Source organism: Pelophylax lessonae (assembly GCF_965119305.1).
Source record: "Pelophylax lessonae genome assembly, chromosome: 1".
In the NCBI taxonomy this organism is placed as follows: domain Eukaryota; kingdom Metazoa; phylum Chordata; class Amphibia; order Anura; family Ranidae; genus Pelophylax; species Pelophylax lessonae.
In genome coordinates this window covers 14,427,686-14,444,716 of record NC_138768.1, presented here as the reverse complement: position 1 = coordinate 14,444,716, position 17,031 = coordinate 14,427,686, and the positions used below count along the sequence as shown (strand labels likewise).

The following is a 17,031-nucleotide window of genomic DNA, read 5'->3' as shown; positions in this document are numbered from 1 at the left end:
GGTGCAGGTTGCGTTGTCTTTAAGGAATATATGGCGACACCAGAAACCTATGCCTATCTGCGTTGTCACCCTGCAATATGAACAGGAACATGATCTGGTATTGGGGTTGGCTAGCCTACAGACTTGCAAGGAATCAGTACTATTTATAAAATACGGTATGACCGGGGTCCTCAGGCACTACGCTTTCCAATATTTGGCAAGAGTTAATTTTGCTTTCAGATCAAGTTTCCAATAACAGCTGGAGTTACATCATAATTTCTGTGGTTTGATGATCCTAGCTGTAGAGAGAGGGGGGGGGGGGAGAGGAAGTGACAGTTGGGGCTTCTGTATCAGGAAGTAGGCAGTACTGAGGTCTAGACACACAACACAGCTGTTTGTATCTTCTGTACCCGATGAGTCCCTGACACCGGCCACCGATGAGTCCCTGACACCGGCCACCGATGAGTCCCTGATAGCGGCCACTGATGAGTCCCTGACACCGGCCACCGTGTACAAATTTCACATTGTCCAATCTCTGTGCTAAGCTCTTCATCTCTCTCTCTGCAGTGACTGCATGACCACACGGAGCCATGGGGTGCTTCAGCTCTGAAGACGTCAAACAACTTCTTCACAACAAGTATGTGGCCGTCCTGGGAGACTCCAGTGAGTATGATGCCTGTTCACCCTCAGAGGTCAGACCTTGTTGGGTGTCCAAAATAGTAACTGTCTGAGGTTGATTTACTGAGGGAAGAGAAACCGTTTGCTTAGCAAAGTAAGTTGGATGCAGCTGTGTTCACTTCAGTCAACCAAATACATTTATTTTATTTATTTTTATCTGTTTTTTTTTTTTCTGTTTTTTTGTTTTTATTTTATGTTTTAATTATTTTTTGCTGTTTTGTTGGGGGTTTTGGTGTGTTGTGTATTTTTTTTTTTTTTTTTCTTTGCTGTTTTTTTTTTTTTTGTGTTTTTTTGGGAGTGGTGTTTTTTGTGTTCTTTTTAGGTGTGTGTGTGTTTATTTTTTTACCTTACCTTTTTGATTGGGTATTTTAAAATGACTCCCCAAATATGTGAGCATTCAACTTTGCAAACAGCCCCTACTCCTCGCTGTCAGTGTCACTGGTTGAGGTGAATATATCTGCGGCTTTATAAACCAGTGACAGGTGGGGGAGGGCAGACAGCTGCGGCAAACTTGTTGCTCTTCTACACAATGTACTGAGATAATAATTTGTTGCTATAACTGTGAGATTATTCAAAATTCCCCTAGTTTATAGACTTCCTAGATCCTTTACCCCTGAGCTCCTGCAATCCTTTACCCCCTCCCCCCCCCTGCTCCTGCAATCCTTTACCCCCGCCACTCCTGCAATCCTTTACCCCCGCCACTCCTGCAATCCTTTACCCCCGCCACTCCTGCAATCCTTTACCCCCGCCACTCCTGCAATCCTTTACCCCCCCTGCTCCTGCAATCCTTTGCAAACCCCTCCCACGCTCCTGCAATCCTTTGCAAACCCCTCCCACGCTCCTGCAATCCTTTGCAAACCCCTCCCACGCTCCTGCAATCCTTTGCAAACCCCTCCCACGCTCCTGCAATCCTTTGCAAACCCCTCCCACGCTCCTGCAATCCTTTGCAAACCTCTCACACGCTCCTGCAATCCTTTACCCCCTCGCCCCTGCAATCCTTTACCCCCTTGCCCCTGCAATCCTTTACCCCCTTGCCCCTGCAATCCTTTACCCCCTTGCCCCTGCAATCCTTTACCCCCTTGCCCCCCTCGCCCCTGCAATCCTTTACCCCCTTGCCCCCCTCGCTCCTGCAATCCTCCTCCTTCCCCCCCCTTCCTAATGCTTCTTCCATCCCTTACCACCCCTATTCCCTATGCCTCTTCCCTTTCTTACCACCCCCACGCTCCTGCAATTTGCTGAAGTGATTTGTAAAGTCTAATTTAACAAATGGGGAAAAAAAAAAAACAAACCCCGTCATGTCATATTTACCTCCTCTGTGTAGTTGGTTTTGCACAGAGTAGCCCTGATCCTCCTCTTCCCGGGTCCCTCTTCAGTGCTCCTGGCCCCTCCCTCCTGTTAAGTGCCCCCACAGCAAGCAGCTTGCTATGGGGGCACCCGAGTCGCGTCACAACTCCCCTTGGCCATTCAGACATGGAGCCGCGTCCTGGCCCCACCCCTCCCTTTCTCCTGATTGGCTGGCTGACTGACTTTGACAGCAGCGGGAGCCAATGGCGCAGCGTTGCCGTCTCCGCCAATGAGGAGGGGAGTCCAGGGCAGCTGAGACACTCCTGCAACATTGCTGGATCTAGATGAGGCTCAGGTAAGTATTAGGGGGGCTGCACACAGAAGGCTTTTTATCTTCATGCATAGAATGCACCTTCTGCCTTTTCTGTACTGTGTGAGCCACCCTGCCTACACATCGCCTGCAATGGTTTACTACAGAGAGCTTCCTCTGTGAGATATGTATATTTAAAGGGACTCTGCTATGCAGTGATCCTTATTACATCACTGTTATATCACAACTTGTAACTGGCAGCCCGCGGTGGCAGGCGGCAGAGCTGATAAGGGACAAGTCAGAGACATCCCGAGCCTCAGGCCCCGTTCCCAGGGGGGGGGTCACTGGGTGTTTTGTAGCTCCACGCTCAAACGCTTAACAAGCAAAATCCTATTAATTTCAATGGCACCTAAAAATGCGGTGCGATTCTGCCGCCACGGTCACATGACGAATCGCGAAGCTTGGCGTGCAAAAAGGAGCAGAACTTCTTTTTGGGCGACTAACATCACGTGATGCAGATTGCAGTGCATATTTGTCACGTTGCAGAACCGCGTGTTTAGGTGCCATTGAAATGCATGCCATCTGTCACCGGATGTGTCTACAGGGCACTGCCGATGACCGATCAGTGTACCGGCTCGCTGCTACGTGACCGCCGATGACGGATCAGTCTACCTGCTTGCTGCCATGTGACCGCCGATGACCGATCAGTGTACCGGCTCGCTGCCACGTGACCGCTGATGACCGATCAGTGTACCGGCTCGCTGCCACGTGACCGCTGATGACCGATCAGTGTACCGGCTCGCTGCCACGTGACCGCTGATGACCGATCAGTGTACCGGCTCGCTGCCACGTGACCGCTGATGACCGATCAGTGTACCGGCTCGCTGCCACGTGACCGCTGATGACCGATCAGTGTACCGGCTCGCTGCCGGTACCATGTGACCGCCGATGACTGATCAGTGTACCGGCTCACTGCCATGTGACCCCTGATGACCGATCAGTGTACTTTCTTGCTGCCGGTACCATGTGACCCCTGATGACCCATCAGTGTACCGTCTTGCTGCCGGTACCATGTGACCGCCGCCGTGACCATTAACCACAGGTCACGTGACAGTTGTATACAATGGATAGCTTCCTTTCACACCATCCATTGTATACCGTTGTGTTGCTAGCTGTGATTAGTCAGTGTGATAGTATAAACAGGGCCGATTATAGGCCATCTGTACCATGTGATTAGCTCTGGCCAATCCTAGCTAATCAAAACAATGAATTAGGGTTCCGTTCACTCAAGTTTTGCTCAGTGGGAATTGATCCACTGATCCCTGCTGAGCAGGCGGATGACAGCTCTGTCTCTGCTTACTTTGCAGAGACAAACCTGTCAGATCCCCGCTCTCCTCAATGGGGAAATTGGGTGAATGCTGAACCCCTTTTCCGTTTTCATCCGATCCACCAGACGGATGGAAACTAGGGTTTTCATCTGTCTGGATTTCACGGACAGGATCGGATCGCAGCGGGTTGCAGCGGAGATGTCGCCACTGACATCCTCTGCTCCATAGGGGTGCATGGGCATCCAGTCAGGTCGGCCTGAAAAATTGGCAGACGGACCTGATCGGAAAGCCAGTGTGAAAGGGGCCTTAATCCGTTTTATTCAGTAAAATGCTTGCTTATAGCAATGTAATGCACTGCTATAAGCAATCATAATGTGCAAAAAGAAAGAAAAAAATATTCTGATCATGCTATGGTAATATTATATTTCTCTGGTCACAAAAAAAAAAAAGATTTTTTTCAGACGCAAAAAAAAAGTTAAAATTGTCCCGAACAGCAGGTAATTTAAAATACATTTTTGTGTTTTCAGTTCAAAGATCAGTCTACAAAGATCTCGTGAAACTGCTGCAGAATGATGCATTTCTAACCGACCTCCAGCTCCGAAAGAAGGTGAGATCACACAAGTATTTTCTCCCTTTTTAAGGACTCGTTCACATTGGGTGTGCAACTGTACACCCCTGGAGGGCTGTGTTTACCTGCATGGGGGTGCACAGGTGTTTCATACATTTCCAATTAGGGCAGAGTCCCATTGCTGTCAGTTGGGATGCAGAGGCTGCACAGACACAGCCGCTGCTCCCAATGTGACGTTGGGTGGGTTCTTGGCCTCCAAACACATCCTGGATGCAGTGCACCTTCCGTGTCGCATCGGGAGCAACAGCTGTGTCCCAATCGATAGCAATGGGACTGCGTACTTGGGGAAGAATGGAGCACCATTCCAGTAAACACGGCCCTTCACGGGCGTACATTTATGCATGCCCTATGTGAAAGAGGCCTAACGGGTACTCCTTTATGGGATTAGATTGTTTTTAGATTTTTTTTTTTTCGTCAGTATCTTTCAGTGTCCAGTCATCCCTACATTGTAGGTGCTTCTTTTCCTCCAATAACTTCAACATAGGATGCCATTGATGGTGCTCCACTCAATTTAAAATGTTGTCCAGGCATGATGCTTACCTAATTTTTATGGTCCCAGGTCCTTCGCCCGCAAGTAACCACTGTAATGGAACCGCTGACCCACACTGTACTTGTGAACTTCCATCAGTATACGACTTCCTCCCAGTAGGGAACATAGATATCAAATCCTAGCCGCTCTCATACAAAGCTAGCCGACAACTTAGCTTGTATAGGTTAAGGGACCTTCTCGGATTAAGAACTGTTTATTGGTACACAGGCACAAAGAGATATACACTGTGGGACAACCTCCCCCTTAGCAGCCAATCCACATACACAAAAGTATATGAGGAAGGCAGCGCATGAACCACACCGGGATGCAATGGATAAAGAAGTCGGGTGAACATCCAGTATAGAAAGGGTTAACAGTTTATTGGTATTGATAACCGAAAAACAAAGTACATAAAATGCTTACACTTCTGGACTGGATTTTTTCCCATGGCTGCCCTGGGTGCGAATCTCTTTACTGAGCCATTAGTTGCCTAACAGCAGAACAACCGCTGGGAAACCCCACAGGCTTACTTTTATCCCTCCACCCTACAGGCACCCCAGGAGCGCCTGGTTTGTGATTTATTGCTTTAATCCACATACACATATATATCCCATAATAAGTTGATCTTAAGGCAAACCGAAACAATAGAACAATGGGATACAGGTACTTACCAATAACAAACCCCAGCTCCCTATCTAGCAAGGGTCTATGAGACACTCCTGCAATATTCTAGCAATCTAAAAAGTCAAACTGTTCATCTTCATATATTTCCTGAGGGACACTGTTCAGAAATATTATTGTCCCAAGTGAAAGAGCCCCTCATTCTTTCAACACAAACCAGACATCTAGAACCCAGGATAACTGGGGTAATACCAAATGCTGAGTCCGGTGTGGTTGTACAGTGAGTCTGGTTAGTGCAGACCCAACTGGGGTTCTTGGTCACCCTGTGCCCTTAATAGACACAGGGTGACTTACACATAAGAGGGGCCGGGGAAGCTGGATAAGGAGTTTCCCAACCTCCCTAAAGTAATCTGGGTTCCACGAGCCCCCCAGCCAAAGTGACTCCTGTCACAACCACCTTGCAGTCCAGCTTGCACAGATGTCTGAGGACTCACAAGCTGTCCAAGCTTTCTGGTTTTCCCCAGCACAGTTTGTCCAGGTTGCTTCCTCTCTCCATACCTCCTTCTCAGTCTACTCGGTCAGTGCTGTTGGCTAGCTGCATGGACTTAGAGCAGGGATCCTCAAACTGTTGCGGAACTACACATCCCATGAGGCATTGTAAAATTGACATTCACAGACAGGACTAGGCATGATGGGAATTGTATTTCCGGGACAACTGCAGGGCCATAGTTTGAAGACCCTTGACTTAGAGGATTCCACCACTATTTCTGCAGTGACATAGAGAAAGCTGCTTCCTCCTTGTGCAGCAAACCAAAACCGTTTCTATGGTACTTTTTGCATTCTCCTTTATCGGCAGCACAGACTCCGCCAGGTCCAGAGTGAATTCACGGTGGGGCATGGCAGAGGTGTGGAGGTGGAACAAGTTGTGACTCGGGAGGTGGAGCAGATACAGCTTTCTCTTCCTGACCTGGGGTGACCTCAGAGACATATTGGTGCTGTGGGCTGCAGCAAACTACCTGTCGGCATAGGTATTTTTATGGACCATACATGATGAGGGTTTGCAGCTCACTGTGGCACCCCCCTTCACTTTAATGTCACTGCACCTGGGGCAGCTGCCCCTTCTGGCTTCCTCATGCCTCGCTCTGTGTGTACAGCTTTGGCAAGCCATCCATATGTTTTTTTGGTACTTTTTCCGTTAAAATAAATTTTATTTTTTTGTTCTCATTTCTCCTGGTTAGTGGTATTTCTCCTCAAAGAAGGTTGAGGCTGTGGTTCTGCATAATAGCAAAGTACCCACTTCATTATCAAAAGCAATCAAATTTACTTCACATGATGTCATATTAATCACACGTACACCTTAGAGTAGTCCTCAGTGTTTTTCTTGTGAGGGGCCAGCTCTACTCAGGTTCATTGAGGGTAAACCTCTTGGCCATCCCATGATCCTGCTACCAGGTTCCTTCAACCCAACACTATCAAAGGATAACTTTCGAAAAGGAGAAACCTTCAATATGGTGATCACCAAGGGGTAAACCTCTTGGGCATCCCATGATCCTGCTACCAGGTTACTTCAACCCAACACTTTTCAAAGGATAATCTTCGAAAAGGAGAAACCTTCAATATGGTGATCACGAAGGAGTAAACCTCTTGGCCATCCCATGATCCTGCTACCAGGTTCCTTCAACCCAACACTTTCAAAGGATAACCTTCAAAAAGGAAAAACCTTCAATATGGTGATCACCAAGGGGTAAACTTCTTGGGCATCCTGTGATCCTGCTACCTGGCTTTTGCAACCACACACTTTCAAAGGAGAAGCCTTCATTACGTGTATCACTAAGCATAAACCTCTGTCATCCCATGATCCCGCTACCAGGTTCCTTCAACCCAACACTTTTCAAAGGATAACCTTCAAAAGGGAAAAACCTTCAATATGGTGATCACCAAGGGGTAAACCTCTTGGGCATCCTGTGATCCTGCTACCAGGCTTCTGCAATCAAACCCTTTCAAAGGATAACTTTTCGAAAAGGAGAAACCTTCATTAGGATTATCACTAATGATAAACCTCGGTCATCCCATGATCCCGCTACCAGGTTCTTTCAACCCAACACTATCAAAGGATAACCTTCGAAAAGGAGAAAACTAAAAGCAAGGTAGGGGATATATAGCCACAATCGAAGTGCCTGAGCACCAACCAGTAGGGTGTTTTGCCAACTAACCAGTATAAAGCATATAAAGGAAAGGGGTGGCTATATCCTCATATGGAGTAAAGCTTCCAGAAGGGATAACCAAGAGGTTAATGAAAAGGCAAAAATAGGCTTGCTAAAAGCATGTATTTTTTGTAACAAAATGTATCAAATCCAATAATTGGTCCTAGGACTTGCATAAACCATACAGTATATCACACCCAATGTCCCTTAACCAGAACAATAAAAAATTACTCCATATGAGGATATAGCTAGCCACCCTTTATATGCTTCGAAATAGGAGAAACCTACATTATGGGAATCAAAAAGGGTAAACCTATTGGTCATTCTGTGATCCTGCTACCAGGTGCCTTCAACCCAACACTTTCAAAGGATAACCTTAAAAAGAGAAACCTTCAATATGGTGATCACCAAGGGGTATAAACCTCTTGGGCATCTTGTGATCCTGCTACCAGGCTTCTGCAATCAAACACTTTCAAAGGATAACCTTCGAAAAGGAGAAACGTGTATCATTCGAAAAGGAGAAACGCGTATCACTAAGGGTAAACCTCGTCATCCCATGCCAGGTTCCTTCAACTCAACACTTTCAAAGGATAACCTTCGAAAAGGAGAAAACTAAAACCAAGGTACGGGATATATAGCCACAATGTAAGTGCCTGAGCACCAACCAGTAGTGTGTTTTGCCAACTAACCAGTATAAAGCCTATAAAGGAGAGAGGGGACTATATCCTCATATGGAGTAAAGCTTCCAGAGGGGATAACCAAGAGGTTAATGAAAGGCAAAAACAGGCTTGCTAAGTGCTTGAACTACTTTGGAGTTGCTGCAACTTTAAGTTGCGCATATATGAATGGTTATCATTGGAAAACATGGGGAACGACATGTCGTGCAACTCTGATGTCCAAAGTTGCATGACAAGTTGCACAAGTGTGAAAGGGGCCTAAAAAGCATGTATTTTTTGTAACAAAATGTATCAAATCCAATAATTAGTGAGTCCTAGGACATAAACCATACAGTATATTACACCCAATGTCCCTTCACCAGAACAATAAAAAAATACTCCAGGTGAGGATATAGCCACCCTTTCCTTTATATGCTTTGAAAAGGAGAAACCTACATTATGGGGTTCAATAAGGGTAAACCTATTGGTCATTCTGTGATCCTGCTACCAGGTTCCTTCAACCCAACACTTTTTCAAAGGATAACCTTCAAAAAGGAGAAACCTTCAATATGGTGATCACCAAGGGGTAAACCTCTTGGACATCCTGTGATCCCGCTACCAGGCTTTTCCAACCAAACCCTTTCAAAGTATAACCTTCGAAAAGGAGAAGCCTTCATTACGCGTATCACTCCGTCATCCCATGATGCCGCTACCAGGTTCCTTCAACCCAACACTATCAAAGGATAACTTTTGAAAAGGAGAAACCTTCAATATGGTGATCACCAAGGGGTAAACCTCTTGGGCGTCCTGTGATCCTGCTACCAGGTTCTTTCAACCCAACACTATTAAAGGATAACCTTCGAAAAGGAGAAAACTAAAACCAAGGTAGGATATACAGTGGGTACGGAAAGTATTCAGACCCCCTTAAATTTTTCACTCTTTGTTATATTGCAGCCATTTACTAAAATCATTTAGGTTCACTCTTCTTCCTCATGAATGTACACATAGCACCCCATACTGACAGAAAAACACAGAATTGTTGACATTGTTGCAGATTTATTAAAAAAGAAAAACTGAAATATCACATGGTCCTAAGTATTCAGACCCTTTGATGTGACACTCATATATTTAACTCAGGTGCTTTCCATTTCTTCTGATCATCCTTGAGATGGTTCTACACCTTCATTTGAGTCCAGCTGTGTTTGATTATACTGATTGGACTTGATTAGGAAAGCCACACACCTGTCTATATAAGACCTTCCAGATCACAATGCATGTCAGAGCAAATGAGAATCATGAGGTCAAAGGAACTGCCTGAAGAGCTCAGAGACAGAATTGTGGCAAGGCACAGATCTGGCCAAGGTTACAAAAAGATTTCTGCTGCACTTAAGGTTCCTAAGAGCACAGTGGCCTCCATAATCCTCAAATGGAAGACGTTTGGGACGACCAGAACCCTTCCTAGAGCTGGCCGTCTGGCCAAACTGAGCTATCGGGGGAGAAGAGCCTTGGTGAGAGAGGTAAAGAAGAACCCAAAGATCACTGTGGCTGAGCTCCAGAGATGCAGTCAGGAGATGGGAGAAAGTTGTAGAAAGTCAACCATCACTGCAGCCCTCCACCAGTCGGGGCTTTATGGCAGAGTGGCCCGACGGAAGCCTCTCCTCAGTGTAAGACACATGAAAGCCCGCATGGAGTTTGCTAAAAAACACCTGAAGGACTCCAAGATGGTGAGAAATAAGATTCTCTGGTCTAATGAGACCAAAATAGAACTTTTTGGCCTTAATTCTAAGCGGTATGTGTGGAGAAAACCAGGCACTGCTCATCACCTGTCCAATACAGTCCCAACAGTGAAGCATGGTGGTGGCAGCATCATGCTGTGGGGGTGTTTTTCAGCTGCAGGGACAGGACGACTGGTTGCAATCGAGGGAAAGATGAATGCGGCCAAGTACAGGGATATCCTGGACAAAAACCTTCTCCAGAGTGCTCTGGACCTCAGACTGGGCCGAAGGTTTACCTTCCAACAAGACAATGACCCTAAGCACACAGCTAAAATAACGAAGGAGTGGCTTCACAGCAACTCCGTGACTGTTCTTGAATGGCCCAGCCAGAGCCCTGACTTAAACCCAATTGAGCATCTCTGGAGAGACCTAAAAATGGCTGTCCACCAACGTTTACCATCCAACCTGACAGAACTGGAGAGGATCTGCAAGGAGGAATGGCAGAGGATCCCCAAATCCAGGTGTGAAAGACTTGTTGCATCTTTCCCAAAAAGTCTCCTGGCTGTATTAGATCAAAAGGGGGCTTCTACTAAATACTGAGCAAAGGGTCTGAATACTTAGGACCATGTGATATTTCAGTTTTTCTTTTTTAATAAATCTGCAACAATGTCAACAATTCTGTGTTTTTCTGTCAGTATGGGGTGCTATGTGTACATTCATGAGGAAGAAGAATGAACCTAAATGATTTTAGCAAATGGCTGCAATATAACAGAGTGAAAAATTTAAGGGGGTCTGAATACTTTCTGTACCCACTGTATATAGCCACAATGTGCCTGAGCACCAACCAGTAGGGTGTTTTGCCAACTAACCAGTGTAAAGCATATAAAGGAGAGGGGTGGCTATATCCTCATGTGGAGTAAAGCTTCCAGAGGGGATAACCAAGAGGTTAATGAAAGGCAAAAACAGACTTGCTAAAAGCATGTATTTTTTGTAACAATGTATCAAATCCAATAATTGAGTCCTATGACTTACATAAACCATACAGTATATCACACCCAATGTCCCTTAACCAGAACAATAAAAAATTACTCCATATGAGGATATAGCCACCCTTTATATGCTTTGAAATAGGAGAAACCTACATTGTGGGGATCAATAAGAGTAAACCTCTTGGTCATTCTGTGATCCTGCTACCAGGTTCCTTCAACCCAACACTTTCAAAGAATAACCTTTGAAAAGGAGAAAAGCGTATCACTAAGGGTAAACCTCGTCATCCCATGATCCCGCTACCAGGTTCCTTCAACCCAACACTTTCAAAGGATAACCTTCGAAAAGGAGAAGCCTTCATTATGCATATCACTAAGGATAAACCTCTGTCATCCCATGATCCCACTACCAGGTTCCTTCAACCCAACACTATCAAAGGATAACCTTAGAAAAGGAGAAACCTTCATTTTGGAGATCATCGGATATCTGAGACGCTTACCCTTAGTGACCATGGTCTGGATTATAGTGTGATTACTTGTGGTTGGAGGACCTGGAACTTACAGGCCTTGAAGACTGAGGTTCTTGCACTTGAGGTTGGATCTAGTCGTTGAAGAGTGCCAAAATGATCTTCATCAAGGGGGTTAATCTAGCACAGGGTTCCATGGAAGCCAAGGGTTCCTAGGGGTTTCATGAGCAATTAGGAGTAATTTTTGCCTCTGAGATAAGTTCCCAATGACCCTATCAATCTTTTTAGCTATCTGTAAGGAGCATTTTTCCCACTGGACCATCACGCTAATGTATCATGAGTTGTAGATCTAATAATAATTAGTAGAGGTTCCCTGAGACTAGAGCGTTTTTAAAGGGTTCCTCCATGTTAAAAAGTTTGAGAGAGGCTGATCTATCCATTGGGAATAAAGTTAGAGAGTCCATAAAAGATCTGGATTTGTGTGCTAGTGACCCATAGGCTATTTTTTTTCTTTATTATGCATAGCCCCATTTTAGTTTAAGTTCCTCCTGTGTGTAATATCTGAATCCTTTTTTTTTTTTTTTTTGAGCAGTTGTGTAGGGTCGGGGTTGGATGCTGTAATTGGTCAGGGCACATCTGTTTCCAGTGTGTTGAAAGTCTTTTTTTTTTTTTTTTTATTTCTTTTCAGGGGGAGATGACCTTTGCCAATGACACTCTGGTGGAAGGGGGGACTCTCTGTGAAATGCACAATGGAACAACTTATCGGGAAGTGCGTCAGTACCGTACTGGCCACCACCTCATGCGGTTCTACTTCTTGACTCGGGCATATTCCGAATACGTAGAGAGTGTACTGGCCGACTTTAAGAAAGGACCCAAGCCCGATGTTGTCATCGTAAACTCTTGTATCTGGGACCTTATCAGGTACGCTCCCTTTCCATCCCTGGGGAGACTGCATTTAGCGCTCTCTGACTTTTCTCCTTCCCTAAATAAACAGCAGTGCTTGAGCTTCAGGTAAGTGTCCAGGTCTGGGAGGTGCAATCAGGAAAAATTAGGCAGTCTGCCGCAGGTTGGAAAAAGCATTGCCTCAGTCTCCTCTTCCCCAGGAATCACTGTAAATATAACTTTGTAACAAGTCAGATGTAGCATTCGGGGAAAGGGGGGGAGGGGAGATTTGTGTGAGCCAATATGCCTACATAAAGTATCTTCTGCTTAACCACTTACCGCCCACTAATGACTCGTACACACGCAACGATTGTTGGCCGTGAATTTTCAGCCAACGTCCGATCGGCCGATTGTCGACTTGTTAGTATGATGCTTCCGACAACCGACTCCAACTTTTCGGCCGAACAAAATCTGGTGTGCAGGCTATAAAATTTTTGTTGGCCGTCAACACAACGGCCGATTTTCCGTCAGTCAGTACAGATTTTGGCAGACAAAAATCTGATGAGCAAGACGGAAAGTAAACCAGAACATGACATCACTTCTGAAGTTGGTTTTTGTTGGCCGAGAAAATTTGTGTGCAGTCTAGGCACATTCCAAACACTGGACAAAAGACGGCCGATCGGTCGGCCGATAATCGTTGCGTGTGTACGAGGCTTAACAGTGGATCTATTGCTAGTGGGCGGAGCTGCGGGTTCAGCAATGTATTGGTACGGTGCTAAGTACATGCTCACTGGCACGCCCACTGGGGTGCACAGCGGCTTGAACCCGTGACTGCTGTGTCCACCGGATCACAATAATTGGTACCCAGACGCTATAAACGGTCATAGCGATCACATTGTAAATCAGCCATGAATGGCTTCCATTCTTGACTATTTTTCTTACTTTTGTTATGGTGATTGGCCCACAGCTATCACATGGTACCCTGGGCCAATCATAGCACCTTGTACCGTGTGATTATCTGTAGCCAATCACTTATCACAATAGTAGGCAAACTGTCATTAAATGAAATCCATTTAGGACAGCGAAAACTATTGCTTATAATGGTGATCATCACTGTTACAAGCAATAATGGTGTAAAAAAAGAAAGAAAAAAATCCCTGATCACCCCCCCTAGAGAGTAGCACAGTGTGACGCTGAACTACTCTGACAGGATGTAAAAGAAAGAAAAAATGTAATATATATATACATACATACATACATACATACATACATACGTGTGTATATATTTGTGTGTGTGTGTGTATTTTTTTTTTTTTTTTTACACATCCTGTCATCAGTCAGTATCCCTGATCACTGCCACACCAGTCATATGACGCTGCACTGCACTGGTGATCAGAACATGGAAAAAAAGTACTGCACTGGTGACAGAACATGAGCAAAACAAAAAATTCCCCCTTGGGGTGGGACTTTAAGGGCAATCACACTTCCAAATGAGTAAAACTTATAATTTTTATTTTAACAAGATAAAATAGATCATGAGATCAGACTATACAAAAGATAGAAGCAAGCAAAATTTACAATGGTGCGAGAGCATAAGTAAAGTTATATGGATATGAAGCCATGAGTTATAGATTTACACTTATACTGTGGGGGTATACGATAAGAGATAATGAAATCCTCCAACCCGACGTGTTTCAGACGAGAATGCCTTTCTTCAGGGGTATACAGATGGAGATTGATTTCCAAGTAAGTGTAGAAGGCAACAAGAGAGTCGCAGCGGATAAAATCAGATAGAGTTACTGTAGATCTGCTGTGTAGAATGGTATGTGTGGATGGAGCTTGACTGCAATGATATGCGGGAAGAGTCCTGGCTCGCTGCTGTTGGCTGCTGGACCGAGACCTGGACACTCATCATTCTACCCAGATCCTGTTCGTGGGTCCACCTACCGCTGTGTGACCTCCTGGAGGACCACCTGTTTCCACAGCCCTCCATTTGTTAGACACATGCTGACCCTTGGATCCCATTGGGACCTTGCAAAACCCCTTCGGAACTTTCTTTAGGAACCTCTGGAACATTACCTCGTTTGGTCCACTTACACAGCTCTGGCCCATGCATAAGACATCCGAGTATACACCATAAGGGACGCCACATCGCCCTGCTTCAGTGGCATCCTCGCTGGAACCTCTTGGGGGGAGAGTGCAGGACTCTTCCCGCATATCATTGCAGTCAAGCTCCATCCACACATACCATTCTACACAGCAGATCTACAGTAGCTCTATCTGATTTTATCCGCTGCGACTCTCTTGTTGCCTTCTACAGTTACTTGGAAATCAATAGGGATGCACCGAAATGAAAATTCTGGGCCAAAACCGAAAATGCAGGATGCCCTTGGCCGAAAACCGAAACCGAAAATGACTTTTTCCCCCAAAAATTTTTAAAATAGTTAGAAGAGGGGCATACACCCAAAACAGGTAGCGACATACACCTGTCGCTGTCACAGTATATATATTTTGATGGGTTGGCAAGAGTTTAATTTAATTACCAATGGTATTTGTATTATGCAGCATGAGGGGGTTAATGTATTGCCACTGCTGGTCACTCATCTATTAGTGACCGACCAGTGGCAGTTAATCAACCCCTTTGTGCTGCATTAGTGAAACCAATATCAGTGTTAATTAACACTGGTTGCACTGATACTGGTTGCACTAATGCAGCTCAAAGGGGTTAATTAACTGCCACTGGTCGGTCACTAATGCATCAGTGACCAGAAGTGGCAATATATTAACCCCCTCATGCTTCATAATTAATACTAATACCATTGGTAACCTGCCTCAGCTTCCCCCCCCCCCCCGCCTCAGCGTCCCCCTCGGCAGTACACCCTCCCCCCCTCTGGCTCAGCGTCCCTCCCCATCCCAACGATTCAATCTTCTTACTGTCACTCTGCTGAGTGCTCCTCCGGTGTCCTTCATTCAAAAGAAGCGCCTCTGGCTGGCGGCCCGCCTCCTGGTGATGTCACTACTACTGCGATCTGTGTATGAATTTAAGTGGCACACTGGGCGGGAGGGCGGGCGAGTGGCCGCTAATAGATATAACTATGTGATCCTTCCCTTCACTTCCCTGCCAGCGGGACTGTGTGTGAATGAACTGACACACCGGGCGGGGGGAGCGGCCGCTAATAGATATAACTATGTGAGCGCTTCACTTCCCTATCAGAGGAGATACCCGCATGACAGGGAAGTGAAGGCTCACATATGGCACTTTTCCACTGCAAGTACCGGCTCGGCCCTGCTTGGCCCGGTTTGCTTTTCCACTGCCGGTACTGCATGGTACGGTGTTGGAACGGCTCGGTACGGTATAGGTTTGCTTTTCCACTAAAGTAGTACTAAAGTTAAGTGGGTGGGATAACAACGGGGTGGGTGGGATTCTCTGACCAATCAGTGGCTAGTAGTGACTGCATGCAAAGGATTGTGGGATATGGTACCAGTTTGGTACCTGTTGGAACCACAATCGAGTAGGTACTGTTTTTTCAGAGCCGTACCGTACCGTTCGGTTCCATGCTGTGGAAAAGCGCCGCCGTACCGTACCGAACCGTTCTGACCCTATACCATGCGGTACCAGCAGTGGAAAAGCACAAAAGCGTGCCGAACCGGTACGGTTCCATGCAGTGGAAAATCGCCAATAGTTACAGGTATTAGTGGCCGCTCGCCCCGCCCTCCCGCCCGGTGTGTCAGTTCATTCACACACACAGTCCCGCTGACAGGGAAGTGAAGTCTCACATAGTTACAGCTATTAGCGGCCGCTCGCCTGCTCTCCCGCCCGGTATGTCACTTCGATGCATACACACATCGTAGTAGTAAGGACGTCATTGAGAGGCGGGCGGCCGGCTAGAGGCGGGACTTTTCAAACCTGCGCTGCGCCCTCCTCCTTTCTCACGGCGGCCATTCATTTCGGCATTGTTAACCCATTATCGGCCGAAATGGGATAGGCTCATTTTCGGCCGATTATTTCGGTGCATCCCTAGAAATCAATAATCTCCATCTGTATACCCCTGAAGAAAGGCATTGTGTGGATGGAGCTTGACTGCAATGATATGCGGGAAGAGTCCTGCACTCTCCCCCCCCAAGAGGTTCCAGCGAGGATGCCACTGAAGCAGGGCGATGTGGCGTCCCTTATGGTGTATACTCGGATGTCTTATGCATGGGCCAGAGCTGTGTAAGTGGACCAAACAAGGTAATGTTCCAGAGGTTCCTCAAAATTCCGAAGGGGTCTTGCAAGGTCCCAATGGGATCCAAGGGTCAGCATGTGTCAAACAAATCGAGGGCTGTGGAAACAGGAGGTCACACAGTGGTAGGTGGACCCAAGTACAGGATCTGGGTAGAATGATGAGTGTCCAGGTCTCGGTCCAGCAGCCAACAGCAGCGAGCCAGGACTCTTCCCGCATCTCATTGCGGTCAAGCTCCATCCACACATACCATTCTACACAGCAGATCTACAGTAACTCTATCTGATTTTATCCGCTGCGACTCTCTTGTTGCCTTCTACAGTTACATGGAAATCAATAATCTCCATCTGTATACCCCTGAAGAAAGGCATTCTCGTCTGAAACGCGTCGGGTTGGAGGATTTCATTATCTCTTATCGTATACCCCCACAGTATATGTGTAAATCTAGGATTTATTTATGGCTTCATATCCATGTAACTTTACTTATGCTCTCGCACCATTGTAAATTTTGCTTGCTTCTATCTTTTGTATAGTCTGATCT

At 46.1% G+C, this 17,031-nt stretch overlaps 1 protein-coding gene across 6 annotated transcripts in view; it reads left to right on the top strand.

The window, feature by feature from the left end:
- The window catches only part of LOC309552847 (PC-esterase domain-containing protein 1A-like), a 97,444-nt gene that overhangs the window by 27,692 nt on the left and 52,721 nt on the right, over nucleotides 1–17,031 (top strand). For 5 of the 6 annotated variants that reach the window (XM_082253760.1, XM_082253757.1, XM_082253756.1 and 2 more), the window contains exons 2-4: nucleotides 547–642; nucleotides 4,107–4,186; nucleotides 12,074–12,306. In XM_082253760.1, the coding sequence (XP_082109886.1) occupies nucleotides 570–642; nucleotides 4,107–4,186; nucleotides 12,074–12,306 (386 nt within the window). In that variant the 5' untranslated portion in view covers nucleotides 547–569. The other variant, XM_082253759.1, reaches the window with a different exon arrangement.